This window comes from Pieris napi, chromosome 15 (genome assembly GCF_905475465.1).
Source record: "Pieris napi chromosome 15, ilPieNapi1.2, whole genome shotgun sequence".
NCBI classification, from domain to species: Eukaryota; Metazoa; Arthropoda; class Insecta; order Lepidoptera; family Pieridae; genus Pieris; species Pieris napi.
Genome location: NC_062248.1, coordinates 1,582,352 through 1,600,261, shown reverse-complemented (window position 1 = coordinate 1,600,261; position 17,910 = coordinate 1,582,352). Strand labels below are relative to the sequence as shown.

General features: G+C 34.0%; 1 protein-coding gene across 1 annotated transcript; it reads right to left on the bottom strand.

The window, feature by feature from the left end:
* Nucleotides 1-595: 595 nt before the first annotated feature.
* Nucleotides 596-16,200, bottom strand: LOC125056862 (nose resistant to fluoxetine protein 6-like). The gene is made up of 13 exons (XM_047660179.1): nucleotides 16,196-16,200; nucleotides 15,189-15,387; nucleotides 13,719-14,028; nucleotides 13,021-13,132; nucleotides 11,066-11,150; nucleotides 9,836-10,002; nucleotides 9,450-9,528; nucleotides 7,683-7,786; nucleotides 4,999-5,172; nucleotides 3,266-3,413; nucleotides 2,608-2,785; nucleotides 1,375-1,517; nucleotides 596-951 (listed from the first exon to the last, which is right to left on the bottom strand). Exons 1-13 carry the CDS (start codon nucleotides 16,198-16,200, stop codon nucleotides 772-774), a joined length of 1,884 nt encoding a protein of 627 aa, XP_047516135.1. The 3' UTR covers nucleotides 596-771.
* Between the last annotated feature and the right edge of the window lie 1,710 nt (nucleotides 16,201-17,910).

Here is a 17,910-nt window from a genome sequence, read left to right as displayed (position 1 = left end):
CCGGAAATTGCTCTCAGTAAGTGACGGAATGTTGCATTTTTTATTTATGTTTGTGATGTAATAAGTTTTTATTGAATGCATTTGTTAAAATGGTATTTTATCGTATATATAGTTAATTGGGGCACTTTATTTTTAAGTGAAGGTGAAAAAGTCAGTATATTTATAAATATACATAAGTAAAAATAAACTTTTAGCGAATGAAATGGAAATCACTTATCAATGAAAATTACAATACTACTTTAGCGTGGTAATTAATAAATCATTTTAACCGGTAAAAGTCTATTTTTAATGTGTGATGTGATAGTATGGAGTACATGAACCTTTTAAAACTATGTCTTTTAATCTCTTATATGACAATAAATAATATTTGGTTTATTTTGTTTTATTGCATTTTTGTATATATATTCGTGACAAGGGGACATGCAAACAGGCAGGAATTATTACCTAATATTATTTAAGTTACTTTTATAAGGAACTCGCTAGGCGAACTTTATGCGATTTTTTTACTAAACATGTCCCCTCCATAAATGTGTATATTACAAAACTAAACCGATCTAGATAAAACTTGGACTGTAAGTTGGGAATTTGATTCAAACCTATGCATTAACATACTACTCAAATATGGTCCAATTCTAACAATATCACATACAAGCCAAACAGGAAATATAAAATAAAATAAAAAAGTGCTACAGGATTCAACGTGTATAATTATCTGCATTAATGTAATAAAATCTGATTAAATTATATATAATGTAAACGAATAACATTAATTTACGTATTTTTTGTTGCTTCCTCAATTTTGACTGTATAGTTATCTTCAATTCTTTCATTTTTATCCTTTTTTTTCATGAATGGTAATTTACATAACTCGATAATTGGCCCCTCGAAGCACACCCAAAGTAGGAAAGACAATAAGAACACTGCGATTGCAACTCCAAATGCAGCCAGGGCCTGAAAAATTACATTGGCAAACTTTTTTTTTTTATGTAATAGGAGGCAAACGGGCAGGAGGCTCATCTGATGTTAAGTGATACCGCCGCCCATGGACACTCACAATGCCAGAAGGCTCGCAAATGCATTGCCGGCCTTTCAAGAATTGGTACGCTGTTTTCTTGAAGGACCCTAAGTCGAATTGGTTCGGAAATACTTCTGTGGGCAGCTGGTTCCGCGTGGCAAAAACTGCCTTAGAAAACGCTCAGTTGTGGAACGACGGACGTCGAGGTGATACGGATGGTATTTTGTATTTTGCCTTGACGTCCGATGATGAAACTCAGCTGCAGGTATTAGATCGAGCAACTCTGAACTCTCTCCTAGTTTAAACAGTCACTCAATTCATAGGCGTTCAATTATATCAATATTATGAATATAAATTACCTTGTTTAATAAAGAGTTGGTGTACACCATAGTGTTGTGTCCCAGTATAAAACGTGTGACAGTCAAGTGTATAAGATATACCACATATGTGAGTTTCGATGGTACTTGCCACATATTCCATTCCAGTATCGGTCTCCAAGTATCTAAAAACATCAAAGTATCCATAACACGCCAAACCTTAATTTTTATGTATGTGTTCTTGTGTACCAATGAACTTTCTTTCTATATGTGCATTTAACATTCGCTCGAACGGTGAAGGAAACCGGCTTAGACGCTAAGAGTCGACAGCGTGTGTCACGCACAGGAGGCTGATCACCTACTTGCATATTAGATTGATAATCATGTATCAGATACAGAAATCTGAGGCCCAGATCTAAAAACCTGAATTTATTTACTGAACTAATGCATACTAATGAAGATGAAAATAATCTTCTCGAAGACATAGGTAATAGGAAAGCGTGAGTAAATTCCAGTGAAGGTAGCCATAAGAACTTGGCGTTTAACACCTAATATATTTATTTATTTCATAATCCAACAGCTAACATAAATTATATATAACAAAAAACAATAACAATAACAAAAGATATAGCCAAAAATGGTATACATAATATATACAAAAATGTTCAAAGGTTTACAAAAGGAAAAAAATCAATAACAATTATAAAATACATTTTAGTAAGTAATAAATCATTCAGCTGTGTTGTGTGATTGTTTGAAAGTTTTTTTTAAATATTAAATAATTAATAATAAATATTTAACGTTAATTATTTAATATTTAGTATATTATTAAATTATTAATTAATATTAATAATAATTATTATTATTTATTATTTTATTATATTATTCATTCCATTTAATAACTAGGTATGTTTCATAACCTTTTAACTAAGTAACGATAGGTCTTTGTGAAAAAGCATTGCTAAATTTATTTGAAAAAATAATTAATTAAAACTCCTTTATTTGTTTAATACCAAAGGTCATTATGGTCATTCAAAATTCTTGGCATAGCTGCTAACTTCACGCATATTCTATTTCTTTTTACTTGTAGATTGTCTTATTCCCATCTCGCTCGCGCACGCTCGGCGCCCGGCTGGGTTAAAAAGAATTCGTCAGTATGACGTCAGTAACGGTGCGCGCGCATCGTAAAATTTCACTCTCATCAATTTTTCATAACGCGCATAACGAAGTAAAACTTCAATAATGAAAAACTAAATGAATAAATAAAATACTTACTTTCAAGTTTGAAAATCGATCCAAATATCATCATACATAAGAAAACGCCGTATATTGGTTTATGTAAGCCAGCATATAAAGCTCGCACGTACACAGATGTACCGTTTATAAATGGATATCCTATTAATAATAGCGCAATTATCATTGGTAGCGGTAAAGTAAATAAAAATTTATATTTCTGAAAGAAAAAAACACCCATGTTTAAATTTTTGTAGTAAACAAAATTAAGAGAATCACTTTATACATAAGTTAATTAATTTAAAATAATATTTTTTTGAAGTTATACTTCTTTTAGCGCGTTAGGGAAAAATTATGAGAAAAAATTATACGTTGCGCGCGCACCGTCACAAAAAACCGACACCTTGAAGTTAGTTTCTTCTATTGTTAGTGTCCTTTTTTCTACAAACGTAGAATTAAACTTTTGAAAAGATTTTTATCTTGTTACGCTTTTTTATATTTTCAAGATTATATCCATACTACGTTATATTCCAGCTCCTAAAAAATCTGAAATAACCAGCAGTGAAGTCACAGACAGGACAGATCAGGCTGTTACGCTTGATGGCCCATTCCCACACGGGGGGCAATGGACTTTAAAGTTATATTAAGTAATTTTAAAAGTAACCAATTGATATATAATAATAATATGTGTATAGTTGACCTGAAATTTGACTAAATCAACTTTTTCCTTTTGCACATAGTGCGTATAGTATCCCAATGCGATACCCATCACAAAATCTGGTATATTATTGTGTGCTCGAGTATACACATATATATAGGTCGGATTCACAAAATATGTTGATGCCAATCTGTAATAAGGGTTAGTTAATGTGTACACTGAAATAGGGGACTAAAAAGTAATTTAATATAATTACACCGACTTTGAATATGGCTGCTTTTTTATTTATTTTTTAGGTATATATATATATTTAATACAAACGAGCCTACGGGTCGCCCAAAAAGGACAGTCGTCGCATCCCATGGCTACACATTTATAGCGGGTGCGTTGCCGGCCTTTGAGGGAGGAGTATGTAAATTTGAATAGTTGGAGATTGTATCTCATAGGAAGGACCTCACCGGGAATCGATTCCACAGTTCGCTACTTCGCAAAAGAAAATGCCTTGTGAAATGGACTGTGGAAGATTCCAGCCATCAAGGTGATGAATTTTTGATGATACGGCTCGTACGGTGTTGAAACGAGGGAGAAGGGATAGGCCAAGTTCTGAACCGATTTTGATGAAACTTGGATTGGATCCCAAGCTTGTATATATACCTCATTTATAATTTAAATTGAAAAGAATTATCTCGATAAAACTTTCATTCCGATTTGTGACCACACATATACACATACAAAGTGTTTGAAATCCTCAAAAAAAACATCATATTGAAAAGTTATTCAATTTCAAAAATATCAAAAATCTCCTTGTTTCTGATGTCGGTTAACTATTTAGTCAGCGGGCAGTGAAAGCAGTATCGTGAAGATTGTTGTGCAATTTTTTATTAGGAAGAACTTGTTTTTTAATTAATATTGCTTTTAATGAGTAATTTGTAGATCCTAATTATATAGGAGTAATTAAAGCAATTAAGGCTTTTAATGATTTCTTAATCCTAAATTATTATGGCCAAAATGACGTGTTGCTTTAGTTTTTTGTGCAGGCGCAATGTGGTATTTCTTATATAGAAACCGATCAGATCAGAAACTACTATTGTTAAAACTACATACAAATTCTTTTTTTTAGGTTAGGTTTTGCAAGATTGGTACTTCCTTGCAAAACCTTATATTGAAATTTATCCTTCGATTAAAATAAAACTGTTCTTTTAACAGTCAGGTCAACTTTGTGCAGATCACAAAACAGAATTGCGCATTACTTCTACGCAGGCGCTTAATAATTATTAAGAAAATTAAAATTTAATCTATTTAAAGGGAATGTAGGACTAAGGGTTTCAGCGTGCTCTTATCACTGGGGTAATATGTTTTAATCCCGGGTGAACCAATGGACGTTCTGTCTATGGGCCCATTTACCACTCAGGTTGAAGGAAATTAATAAAGAGTAAACCGGTATGTTTTCATTTAGAACTAGAACATCGTCTATGTTCGGCACAGAAGGCAAGACTAGTTTACTTTTAATTTTTTTTAAAGACAATTCACACCAATTGACCTAGTTCCATGCTAAGCTGGTGAAGCTTGTGTTATGGGTACTAGGCAACGGATATACATACATATTATAGATGGATAGACATATAAATACATATTTAAACAGCCAAGACCTAAGCACAACACCAAATGCTCATCACATCGATATTTATCTCAGCCGGGGATAGAACCCGGGACCTATGGATTCGCAGTCAGGGGTACTAACCACTAGACCAATGAGTCGTCCGTGTAAAACTTACTCAGGAGCAACAAACAATACAGCCTCTAAGTCCTGGTAGAATGTATGAGCAGCTGGTATAATTGAGCCAACAACAATTAGAATGGCTATAGTCCATTTCTTTGCTGATGTTCCTCTTGCCAATACACAAACAAAGTAGCCAAGTATCATTAATTGGACATTGGCGGCCACGTACCTAAAATAATTGGACACATATTTTATGGTTCTCTGTATTCTGCAGTTAGTTTAATTATAATTGACGTTTTGCCAATCTAATTGGATATTTTAACAGTCATGACAGATTAAAAATAAATTTGACAATTGACGAAGAACTGCTTTAGTTAAAAGAGTGCTGTTGAAAAGATGAGAAAAGCTGTATGATGAGGTTTCTTCTGAGGTCTTTCTGTCAAATGGTGTTTAGAAAATGAGAAAAAGAGAGATAATTATTTAAAAAATTTACTTAAGGAAAAAATTTAGATGAATAGAGTTTTCTTGACAATGCAATTTAAATTAAAGTGTAAGTTTGACATAGATTAATTTGATTTGCAAAATCATTTGGTTCGATAATAATAAATAACAAAAATCTTAGACTAATACACAATTAATTATTACCATAAACTTTATTTTAAATATATTTTGATGGCAATATTAGTTAAGTTTGACAGATAGTATAATAGTTAGGGCTTCAAAGCGTCTGGGATTCTCCTCCCTGAGGTCGTAGGTTCGATCCTCGGCTGTGCACCAACTTTCTTTCATGCGCATTATAATAACTCCGATAGAAGCAATTGTTTTAAACGATATTCATTTTTCTTACATCCCTTTTGACGATATTTGCAGCACGCATTCTTTCAATGTTATGTCAAACGGCATTACATCAAAAAAGTTTGAATTGTATGGTGGTTAAGTATTCTTAAATTTTCTAAGTTTCCGCGCAATTTTCTTATTTTTTTCTTTCATAAGAAGTAAGAACCTTCTCCTGACAATAACAAACACAACAAAAAAATAATTAACGAAATCGGTCCATCCGTGCACGCGTGATGCGATGACCAAGGGAAATAGGAATTCATTTTTATATATAACTAGCTGGCCTGGCGAACATCGTACCGCCTAACAGTCGATTCTTTATTTTTTTAAATATTTATTCTGCTATTCGGGACACCGGTCTAGCTAGTAAGATAAAAAAAAAGAAAGTTGATAATACAACAAATACATTATGTCAAAAAATAAAAATTTACCTTCCCGGAACCCCTCCATTATATGGTATTAAAGTACAAATTGCCATTAAATATTATTACGAATATTTTGTATGGGAATATAGAAAAGTGTTGTTTTTAGACTTTTTCACTCAATTTTTTTAATGTTTATCTCCGAAGGAACCATCCTCGTACTTCAAGGTATATTGTAAAAAAAGAATCAGACAAATCGGTCAAGCCGTTTTCATGTTATGTCGTGACAACGGAAAACGGGTTTCATTTTTATATATACAGGGTGGCCAAAAAGTCGTGGATCAAACGCAAATAGAGGATAGATGAGGTCATCAGCGGCAAAAAATTGTTCTACGGGAGGTCTCTAAGGTCAACCCCTGCAGAGTTATGATTTATTTTGGTTTTTATATGAAAATTTACTTTTTTTTACTAATTCTTCTTAAAATTCGAAAATATCTACATCCTGTATCTTTCTCATAATATCCACTAGATTGGTACTGATGAGTTCTTGCGTTAGACATACTATTTATAGTTGTTTATTGAGTGTATTCAAAATAATATTAAGTGATACGGCATAACATTTTTTCAAATCATAAATTTTTCTTTACTTTGGACCCCACTGTGAAAAAAAATTACTCCAACGAAAAGTGTCCCTGTACTACAAGTTTTGGCGCATTTAATAGGGATTCTGAAAAGGTATTACACGTGGCCATGAGTCGCTCTAATATCTTTCTAGGAAGAATTACAAACAACGATTGTGGAATAATAATTGTATTAAAACAATTATTTCTCAATGGTTGTTTGTAGGAAACAAAATATTTTACAATAAAATATGCTCAAAATTCCTGACTCTGACCATAATACTTAATCTGCACCGTCTAATCAAATTCCTACGTAACCCTCCAGCCATCTGTCCAATTTTTTGAATCTATTCCGATTCACACAGTACTGGTCACAGGTAGGTAAATAATCTATCATAAGTCCGAATCGTTGTTGTTTTTTCGTCCTAGAAAGATATTAGAGCGACTCATGGCCATGTGTAATACCTTTTCAGAATCCATATTAAATGCGCCAAAACTTGTTATACAGGGTCACTTTTCGGTAGAGTAATTTTTTTTCACAGTGGGGTCCGAAATAAACAAAAAGTTTTGATTTGAAAAAAAATTATATCGTATAACTTAATATTATCTTCAATACACTCAATAAACAACTATAAATGGTATGTCTAACGCAAGAACTCATCAGTACCAATCTAGTGGATATTATGAAAAAGATACAGGATGTAGATTTTTTCGAATTTTAATAATAATTAGAAAAAAAGTCAATTTTCTTATAAAAACGCAAAATAAATTATAACTCTGCAGGGGTTGACCTTAGAGACCTCCCGTAGTACAATTTTTTGCCGCTGATGACCTCATCTATCCCCTATTTGCGTTTGATCCACGACTTTTTGGCCACCCTGTATAGATATATAGTTAAATAACAGCTCTGTGGCACTTACCATGAATGATACATACATCTATTGGGATTTACATAATTGTTTACATAAAACAAATTATACAGCCAGCTTTCTCGACACCACTCCACCTCACTCAAAATGGCAACCTGCAAAAGCAATGTTTTTATAAGTCAAAACAAAAAAAAAATATTTTTTGAAATCTTAGACAGGTAAACATTGACAAGACAGCAGAAGATCGTAAAGAATGCAGTCAGAATGAAATATTTAAGGAAAAGCTAAGGCGCAAAAGTCGCAAAGCACAATGTTATGTTGCATCTTAGCAACATTCATTGCTATGCGGATGACCGCACTGGGGATACTCTTTACACTGGCCGGGCAGGTATTTCTCGGGCAGTTGTCGATGAGTACCGGAACAAGCATGTGTCTGTAGTCGGAACTCTACTACGTGGAGTCTCGGACTGGGCTAGGCTTAATCTAGTCCAATTTAACTCCAAGAAGACACGTGTTATCTGCTGAAAAAAACACCCTTTGTCGCTACTCGTCTCTTCGAAGACACTCTACTTAAAACCACAGCCAGCATCGGAATACTCGGCGTTGACATATTGAATGACGTTCAATTTCGCGGTCATTTGTAGGGAAAGGCTAAATTAGCTCTAAAAAGCTTGGTTTTCTCAGCAAGTCAAGACGGTACTTCAAATGCAAATTCGGCCCCACATGGAGTACTGTTCTCACCTCTGGGTCGGAGCTTCTCAGTACCAGCTCCTTCCACTTGACCATATTCAACGAAGAAGTTCTATAAATAAAAATCGTGCTGTTGGAGAGTATGCGTAACGCATTTCCCCACGAAAAAAATTGCTAACAGTAACTCAGATCAAAATTACACATTATATACTAAAGGAAAAAATATTTATAATTAATTAGAATAGCTGTTGTAATATAATATAAATTTGCTGTTACTAACTGTGAAGGAGCTTCATTTTCAATTAAGGAACATTAGACATAGACGTAACATTTATCAATTATTACAAAAAAAAAACACACCCCTAAACACATATTATAATAACAATAATCAAAGAAAAGAAAAAAAAATCCATTCGGTTCATTTCATGTGTGTAATGCGTGTGTGCTGTGGCTGTAATTGGCCCTGGCTCAGCATTATGCTGAGGAGCAGAATGTTCCACAGCGCTGGTTATTCAGTGCTGATTCGATGTAAAAGTTTTGGAACATAGAAGTAGAATATGGTTGGTATGAGATGTGGGGATGATGGACGGGTGGGATTATGGTGGCCACTCCAGAAAATGTATTTAGTAGTTGTATTAGTATAGATCTTATTTTCAGAATAAAATAATGTCGTAATACAGTATAAACAATGGATTATAATGTGTTTTGGGAATTTTTTTAAGTAAAAACATCTGTGTCAAGGTTCTCAGTTCTTCCATAAGACTTAATAGTTTTTTTTATATGGCTCTGGCACGATTTGTGCATTAGCCAGCGTCAAGAATAGGATTTTTTATAATTCGTGCTTGTCTTTAGAAATTCGACCGTGTCCTCCATGTACGGTTTAGGCACTCGCCCGCTACCGCACAACCCTCCCAAAGGCCGAGAACAAATTTAAATTAATTTAAAACTTGCCCTCGAACCGGGAATCGAACCCGATACCCCTCACCTAGCTGCCACTTAATAAGACCGCTAGGCTATGAGGCCCCTATAACAGACTTAATAGTTAATTCCATAACAATTTTGTTTACAACTTTTGAAAATAAGAATGAAAAAAGAATTATGAAGGAAATGTTCCTTCTTATTTCTTACCTGCCAGTAAGGTCCTGAACCGAGATGACCAAGCCAGGTTATTGTAAATATAAGAATTAAAGCATACGATGGAGTTAACCTAAAAATAAATATAGTAAAAAATATAATTTATTCTGTTTTATACAAATAAATTAAAACATAATAACTTTATGTATGTTTTTAAAGATAATAACAAACAGATTGTTCATTTGCTTTGCTAATTTTATTTATTGATTTTATTGTAAGATAGGCCGGTATCCTTGCGATGGTTTCAGTAAATGTCACACGAAACAACCAATTGCAAAGCCGGGATTTGAACGCACGACATTTGTGCCTCTCAACAACGCTCAAGTCAAGCCATTGGTTTTTTAAAGAATAAAAATAAATAAATTATAAAGTAGTTATACCTTAGCAGTGTAAACAAAATTCCTTTCGGTATCCAATGCCATGTAAGTTTTTGTTTTTCTGACAATTTTTCTAATTTATATGACAACAGAAATCCTGCCATTATAAAGAATGTTTGGACGAGTATAGTCCCGTTAAAAATTACATAATTTATCACGTTATCATACATCTGAAATTATTAAGTAATATTTCAAAGTTTGTTTTATGATGTTATGTAACCTCGATAAAGAGATTAATAATAATAATCTTTATTTCTTCTCTCACATATACAAACAAGGGTATTATGATTAAACTAAGATGACAACATTAGGAAGTGTATGTGAGAGACTGGTCTCTGTAACAGGAGACCTGAGTGACAGATAGCCAGCCTCTCCACCACCGGACCGGAACACGTACAATCAGGTCATTGTCATAAGATACAATAGAAGAAAATAAGTATTAAGTGCTAAAAGAAAACATTGCAAACGGAGTCGTAAAAATAAATTTGGTGTGTGTTTGTGTGTGTGTGTGTGTATGTGTGTGTGTGTGTGCGCGCGCGCGCATGTGTGTGTTTCTCTCTCTAAGTGTGTGTGTGCGTGCGTGGGTGTGTGTATATGTGTGGGGGAGTGGGTGTGTTAGGGTAACAGTTATTATTGAGTACACAAAGATGTTTCGTAATTAGGGTCTAAAGGTCATATCCTAATCCCAGTATTTTGGATGGATGAGAAATTACTTAATTAGATGAGGCAGCAGGCATTGCTAGAGACGATGGTAGGTGGATGGGAATCCTTGGAGGATGGGCCGAGCTTTGGCGTGGGATGTTACTTGTGTGGTCACAGGCCCGTCAAGCACAAAAGCAGAGCAGATACAGAAATAAGAGTCTTGTCTCCAACTTTGCTTTTGTTCCCTTTGAAATAGAGACTCTTGGGCCGTGGGGTTCAAGTGCACAGGCGCTAAAGATTTACGTTGGCGCTTGGTAGATAGTACAGGTGACCCCAGAGCTGGTGCTTTCCTCGACGAATAAGTATCGCAATACAGCGACTAATGCTGCATTAATATACATTGCCACAGGGACCAAACTTTTTAAATTTGTTTTAATTTTTAATTAATTAATTTTTAATTATTATTTTAACTTAAGAATATTGTAAATACTGTTCATTTGTGTGTTGTACTTAAATTATATTTGCAAATTTATTCATAGATTTTTTTAATTGTATTTCCTTTTTAATTTATATAAATTGATTGGTACTTACTTTTTCCGTGAAACGTGGATTTTCCGGAAAAATGCGAGTTATCATCATTGAATGTACATAAATAACACACAATATTGTCAGCATTCTGAAAATACAAATTAATTTATTAGACATTATTGATATACCAAATGCATGATCAAAATCGATTTATTATACTATAAGAAATTCATTCCTGCGTGGCTTAGGGTAAGAATTATTCGTTAAAACTTCGTTACAAATAAATAGTAATATTAATTATTAGTTTATCGCTAACAAGCGATATCTTCCAGGCAACCCTAGTAAGGAAAAAAAGATATACTAAGGTACGTTCTATTCTCAACGCTATGTATGACTCTCACATGCCAAAAACGTTTTAGATTTTTCAGTCCCGACTCGAAATACCATTTAAAACTAAACAGGTTGAAATGAGGCTTTTATAAACAGATTTAAAAGCCTTCTATGCAAACTATATATGTAGTATAAAAACAATTGATATTTTTTGGGTTAAAGCGCATTCGGGCATGGAGGGGAATGAAAGAGCAGACCAACTAGCAAAGGAAGCTGCGCATCTAGAAGAGGCGCCCGTGTACAATAGATTTCCCATATCGCATTTGAAGAACTGTCTACGTGGAAACACGATAGAAAAATGGAATCACAGATATCGAGACGGTGAAACAGCTGCAATAACCAAGTTATTCCTTCCAAATGTTGCTTCGGCCTTTTCGATAATTAAACAAATGAAACCAACGGGATTGATTACTCAGATGTTGACAGGTCACGGTGGCTTCTTGTCGTATCTTCACAGGTTCAGGGTTAGACAAAGTGCTGCCTGTCCTTGTGACGATGCAGCTGAAGAGACAGTGTTGCATGTTCTGACCGACTGTCCCATGTATGGATACGACAGGTATAACGCTGAGCAAGCTATGGGCATGAGGGTAACGGAGACGAGTTTGAAGGGAATAATGCTCAATGTTAGGTTGAGGGGCATCTTTTTGGGATTTGCTGTGAGGGTCATGCAGGGGGTTGTCAAAAGAAATAGGTAGTAGTAGAGTAGTAATATAGTAATAGAAAGTAAACATTCGGGTTACCAATACATTTATGTAAGGTTTTTAACACCTCCGACGACTATATAGTCGGGGAATAATCTGGAAACGTTAAAAAAAAAAAAAAAAAAAAAAAAAAGTATAAAAACCCAAGTCTTTTTCCGTTGCGCTAAATCTTTCCTGGTTCCAGGCGAATGTTTATATGCGATTGCAGTAATAAATGTAGTTCTTAAAAACCTTTTTATGTAGACATAAACTTCCTATAAGTACGCTTAAGTATTCATAAAGTAAAGCCCGCATCAGATTTCTTTACTTGACATATCGAACGACGGAAAGGCTAAATTAGCCTCCAAAAAGCTTAGTGCTCAGCAAGTCACGGTACTTCACTCCGGGCCATCGCTTGCAAGTGTATAAAGCGCTAATTCCCCAGTACCAGCACTTTCCACTTTACCGTATTTAACGAAAAGCTGTTCGAATCGTCGACGACCAGTCAATTTTCGAGCGGCTTGATCCCTTGGTGTTGCGTAGAGATATGATATTTCTAGAGGACTGATGGCTCTGCTTTTATAGCTACACTACATTAATCCATTTAGGTGCCTACATAAATTTAGTTCTTATAAAACATTTCCTACTAGACTGATATATCACAAAATGTATTTAATTTAAAACAACTGCCCTGCGATTCTGTAACTCACTTTTCGAACTCACACAGCGGTTTTCGAATTTCAAATCAGTCTTGAAGCAGTCATTTTATGATTTGGCATTCTGAAAAGGTGGGAGCTTGTTTATTGTTTATCAGAATGCCAAATCTTAAAATGACTGCTTCACGACTGATTTCAGAGCGACCGCCGATGCGAAAACCGCTGTGTGAGTTCGAAAAGTGAATTACAGAATCAGTAGGGCTGTATTCAAATAATACAAACTATACCATACCTTAGTCCATGTAAGCATTTTAGCTGTTGTTCATCATCGTCTAAGTTTGTGTATGAAGTTCGTAACTTGGATATATTTTGTTTCATGGAAAAACACATGAGAAATCGGTTACCTGTAATTTATAATAAAGAGTTATATACATAATGTATGTTATATATGTGATATCATACTTACATATGCAGTTTACTTCAGGGTGACTTGTGTGTAAGTTTTTTAAAGTGCAGTAAATTATTATAGTGCAGATTTTAGCGTTTGTATGTGATCACAGATTTAATAATAATAATTACCAATGGCGCTACAACCTTTTTAGGTCTGGGCCTCAGATTTCTATATCTGTTCCATGATCATTTGGTAATCTAATAGGCAAGTAAGTCAGCTTTCTGTGCCTGACGCACGCTGAAGCCACTAGGCCAACACCACCGATTTACCTTTATGAATAAATTATAACTGTCTTGGCAAAATATTCTCTTCTTTTTAAGTAAATGTCAAAAGACAATAATATTATTGTAATCAATTAGGAGCAACTAATATTATTATTTTATAAAGCTTATTTTGCAATAATTTGATAACAAGATGAACCCAACTAACCTACACTAAATTAATAATGTGTAAGTAATTCTTTGAGAAAATAAGTATCTTTAAGAATCAAATATATGAAATATCGTTAGTAACCGAAGTCTTCTTCGAGATTGAATTACCTTTGCTATTTATCAGACATGAATGATACAGAGTCCCAAATAGATTCATGATAATAATAACGACAATTATTACTAAAACAATAATATTTCCAGCGGTAAAAACTATCGGCTCATTAACATCCGTATTGCATTGCAACGGTTGCAGTACTCTTGTCTTTAACTTATACTTTTGCCAGTATGTATCATTTAGGCATGCTTCAAGGGACAATACTTGATCCTTTTTATTTGTATAACCACATTGTTCTGGTACGCATATACCATGACGCAATAGGCTATGATTGTAACGTGTGTTTTTGTTACTCGAATATTCCTGTAATTAATAATGTTACAATTATGGTATTTGCTATATTCGTCGTATATAATATTATTTCATAGCGAAGCGGTGCTGGAACTTGATTGCAACGTTCAAAACATTCAGATTCAAACTCACAAATCACATAAAAATTACGCTGAATTGGATTTCGAATCTACAGAGGCCTTACGTATCTTGGCATGACTCCGAGGTGCCAAAAACTAACACAGTCACAGCGCTTATTAAACAACTCTTAAGGTCAGTACTCACATACGGTATTACTCGATCGAGCTAAACTGTCGAGTATAACCCATGGCATGGGCTTTCGTCCATACATTGAGCATTGATCTATCGAGTGAGGCGCGCCGTTCAGTATTCACCGAACCGTTCGAGCCAAAGGATGTCTGTGCAACAAAGGAGACGGTGGCTGTATTTAGCAAGTCTCATAGTGCTTTATAAGAAAATCAGAGAAAATGAAAAGAAAAAACGTTAGCACAGCTAGTGATTGATCATAACATTCATTTCTCTTATTTTTATGGGAGTAATCTTTGGACTTGACATTCCATAAACACTCACACTGTCAATATGCGTTAATAAAGTCTTCTATAGCGCTTTTGGAATAAACTCGCAAATCCATTTCTCTTAAAAACACGTGTTTCAATCACGATAAACAATACCAGACTGACGCTCGCCTCGCGCCACTCGCAATCACGTACACACGTTCGAGTCAAGATTGACGGCTCGCTTCGAGTAGGTTCGAAGGAAATTACTTTCTTTTAATTCCATCGAGCCGACTCGGTGGGAGCCTTCGAGCTGTAAGTTTTGCGGTCCACACGTTGATTTTTACTCGACTTCGAGTAAAACTATCGAGTAATACCGTATGTGAGTAATGACCTTTAGCTACACTCTCAAATATATGCACACACACACCCATTCACACACACAGGGACTCCCTAGTATGGGGACTTGTATATGAATTCTGTCACAACCTATTTGTCATTAATAAAGTTTTTATTATTATTTTATTACTAGCTGTACCCTGCCACGCTTCGCTGTGGCATATTGTGATTGAATGGTTGAGAAATGAGAAACAAACCAAAGGATACATTTCATATAAGTTTAATTTTGCAATACTTGTGGGAAAAAAATGAAAAAAAAAAAAACAAAAACATACTCACGTTTATCATATCGAGAAGCTCACTTTGTGTGTCTGATACTAAGACGAATTGGACCAAGCAGTATGTTCCGTTTGGTTTTAATGTACAGTCTTCGTAGAGGTCCATTTGAAAGACTGGCGGCATCCGGGAATATTCTGTATCTGATTTAATTACGTAAGTTATTTTTTTTTTACAAAAAAGTTCACATAAAAGAGTGCGACTTTACATGAATTACAATCTAGCCTATACAATAATTATGGCTAATAAGTAATATTATTTTGACCTAATTTTCTACAATACTAATGAATAGCTTAAACTAAGGTAATGTTCATTAACAGTCTTAGTGGTCTATAATATTTTGACAGCATGTTCATGTGTTCGAGATACCGCACTTGCACTTTATTTTTTTTTTAGACAATTCACACCAATTGACCTAGTCCCATGCTAAGCTGGTGAAGCTTGTGTTATGGATACTAGGCAACGGATATACATACATATTATAGATAGATAGACATATACATATTGAAACACCCAAGACCTAAGCACAACACCAAATGCTCATCACATCGATGTTCGTCTCAGCCGCGGATCGAACCCGGGACCCATATATTCGCAGTCAGGGGTACTAACCACTAGACCAATGAGTCGTCATTCACTACACTAGGTTTTTTAACTCAAAAGGTTTAGTTCTCTTTAGGCGTCTTCCGAATTACGTAAGTAAAAATAATATAAACATTCGTGCAGATGACTTTTAAATGTATATTCGGTAGGTCTGGGGAAGGTTATATATTTTATTTAAGGTAAGTGATGTCACCTTTATCACTTAGGGTAAGTGACTCGACGTTTTTCATACTATGTTTTGAGTTTACTTACTATATTTTAAGTTAACTTAAGTGAACATATTTTATTATAAAAAATTGTTTTTGTTACATGTTGCATATGATTTTAGAAAAACGTAGCAAAAAAAGGTATAACAAACAATATCTATGTTTCAAAAAAATCATGCCTGACATCGACTATGGGTCTACGGCATTCCGGTTTCTTCACGAAGTTTTCCTTCACCGATCAAGCTAATGTTAAATTCGCACATAGAAATAAAGTCTATTCGTGCACAGCCGGGGATCGAACCTATGACGATGAATTTTTTAATGTGAAAATGATTTAATAACTTTTAGGTGAAATCAATTTCAAGAAGAAACTGGTTATCTACGAAAGACTCGTCTGTCTTGGGTAAGTACTGGCAGAAGTATTTAAAATTTATATACATAGTATTGTTTGTATTAATTGAATACATTTTACCATTTAAATAAAGTCCATTACACAGTTGAAATAAAATCACAAACACCACAACCTTCATATTGACCAAGAAGCGTCAAACGTATCGAAGTCTATAAAAGTTATAACAAACAATTGAATAATACATTTATATTTAATACACCAAGAAATATATATTTTATTACTATATTATGTGGTAATCATTGTCCTAAAGAATATATAAAAATGGTAATTATATTTATCACGCAATACTTTAATATGCAAATCGATATAATTTTATTGTGAGTACAAAATTTGTAATTTATAAATCGTATGCAAATGCATTTATTAATATTTTTTGTATGTACGATTAGAAGTATAATAAAGTTTTTTAAAAATAATATTTCTTATTTGTATTCTGAATGATTATTATATACATATTCTTTACAAATTCTTACCTGAAATACAGTATTTTCAATTTTCTTAACCTACATTGTAAACATAATAATAAAAAAAATAACAAATAGAATATTAAAAAAAAATTAAAACGTTTGGTCCCTGTGGCAGTGTACCTTTAATGCTTGTCCCATTTTCTCTTGGTATTGCGATATTTATTCGTTGAGCAAGGAAAGCACCAGCCGGTGACCCCAGTAACCGGTACTATTTATCTATCTCATTTGTATAATATGGATTGACATAGATTAATATATTTTTATGGGAATAAATCAAGTGTTCTTAGAGATTATACAAGAGGCAGCACTTTTTCCTCCTACCAGAAGTATGGCAAATATAATAACAGTCACATTTTATCAAATACTAGTTGACTCGGCTAAACTCGGTAGTAAACTATTCAAGAGAAACGGCAGGAGAACACCAATCCACCTTGCTTTTTTGGTGGTTATGACATTAAATTGTAGCTTATTTGAAACGATCAATACCTAGGTATGAATAAAGAGCCTTTTCTAGCGGTGGTATTTTAATAAAAAAAAATAATAATAAAAGGACGCTTATTGTGACGTAACTATAAAAGATAGAGACATGCTGTCGTCACATTTTTTATAGATATTGATGTGTCCTGAAAAATTGTAATAGGTACATCATTTTGTTCTATCATTAATAGTTTTCGCAGCGCACGCGATTGAAGGAAGTTTTTTGTTTATTTTTTTACACCTTGGGTTAGATTATTCAAGTTTTAGTAAGCATCCCTATTTTTTTTTAAAATGAAACAGCTAGCATCACGGGAATTGCGTAGCTTGCCAACGGTGAAAGAATTTTTGAAATCGGTCCAGTAGTTTCGGAGCCTATACATTTCAAACAAACAAACAAAAAATCAAATCTTTCCTCTTTATAATATTAGTATAGACTATAGACTGTCCAAAAATCCAAATGCAATACTGGTACAAATCGTTTGGAAAAAAAAACAATTGCAGATTATATGGCGGTATGGCGGCCATTTGGAACCGTCCGAAAAGTATTGCATGGTGATTTT

Excerpts from the sequence above, each read along its gene's own strand:
- LOC125056862 (XM_047660179.1), bottom strand. Across the intron at positions 14,029-15,188 it reads AGCTTCTCGATATGATAAAC|GAATATTCGAGTAACAAAAA; the intron begins GTGAGTATGTTT and ends TATTAATTACAG. Across the intron at positions 11,151-13,020 it reads AAATGCTTACATGGACTAAG|AATGCTGACAATATTGTGTG; the intron begins GTATGGTATAGT and ends TTGTATTTTCAG.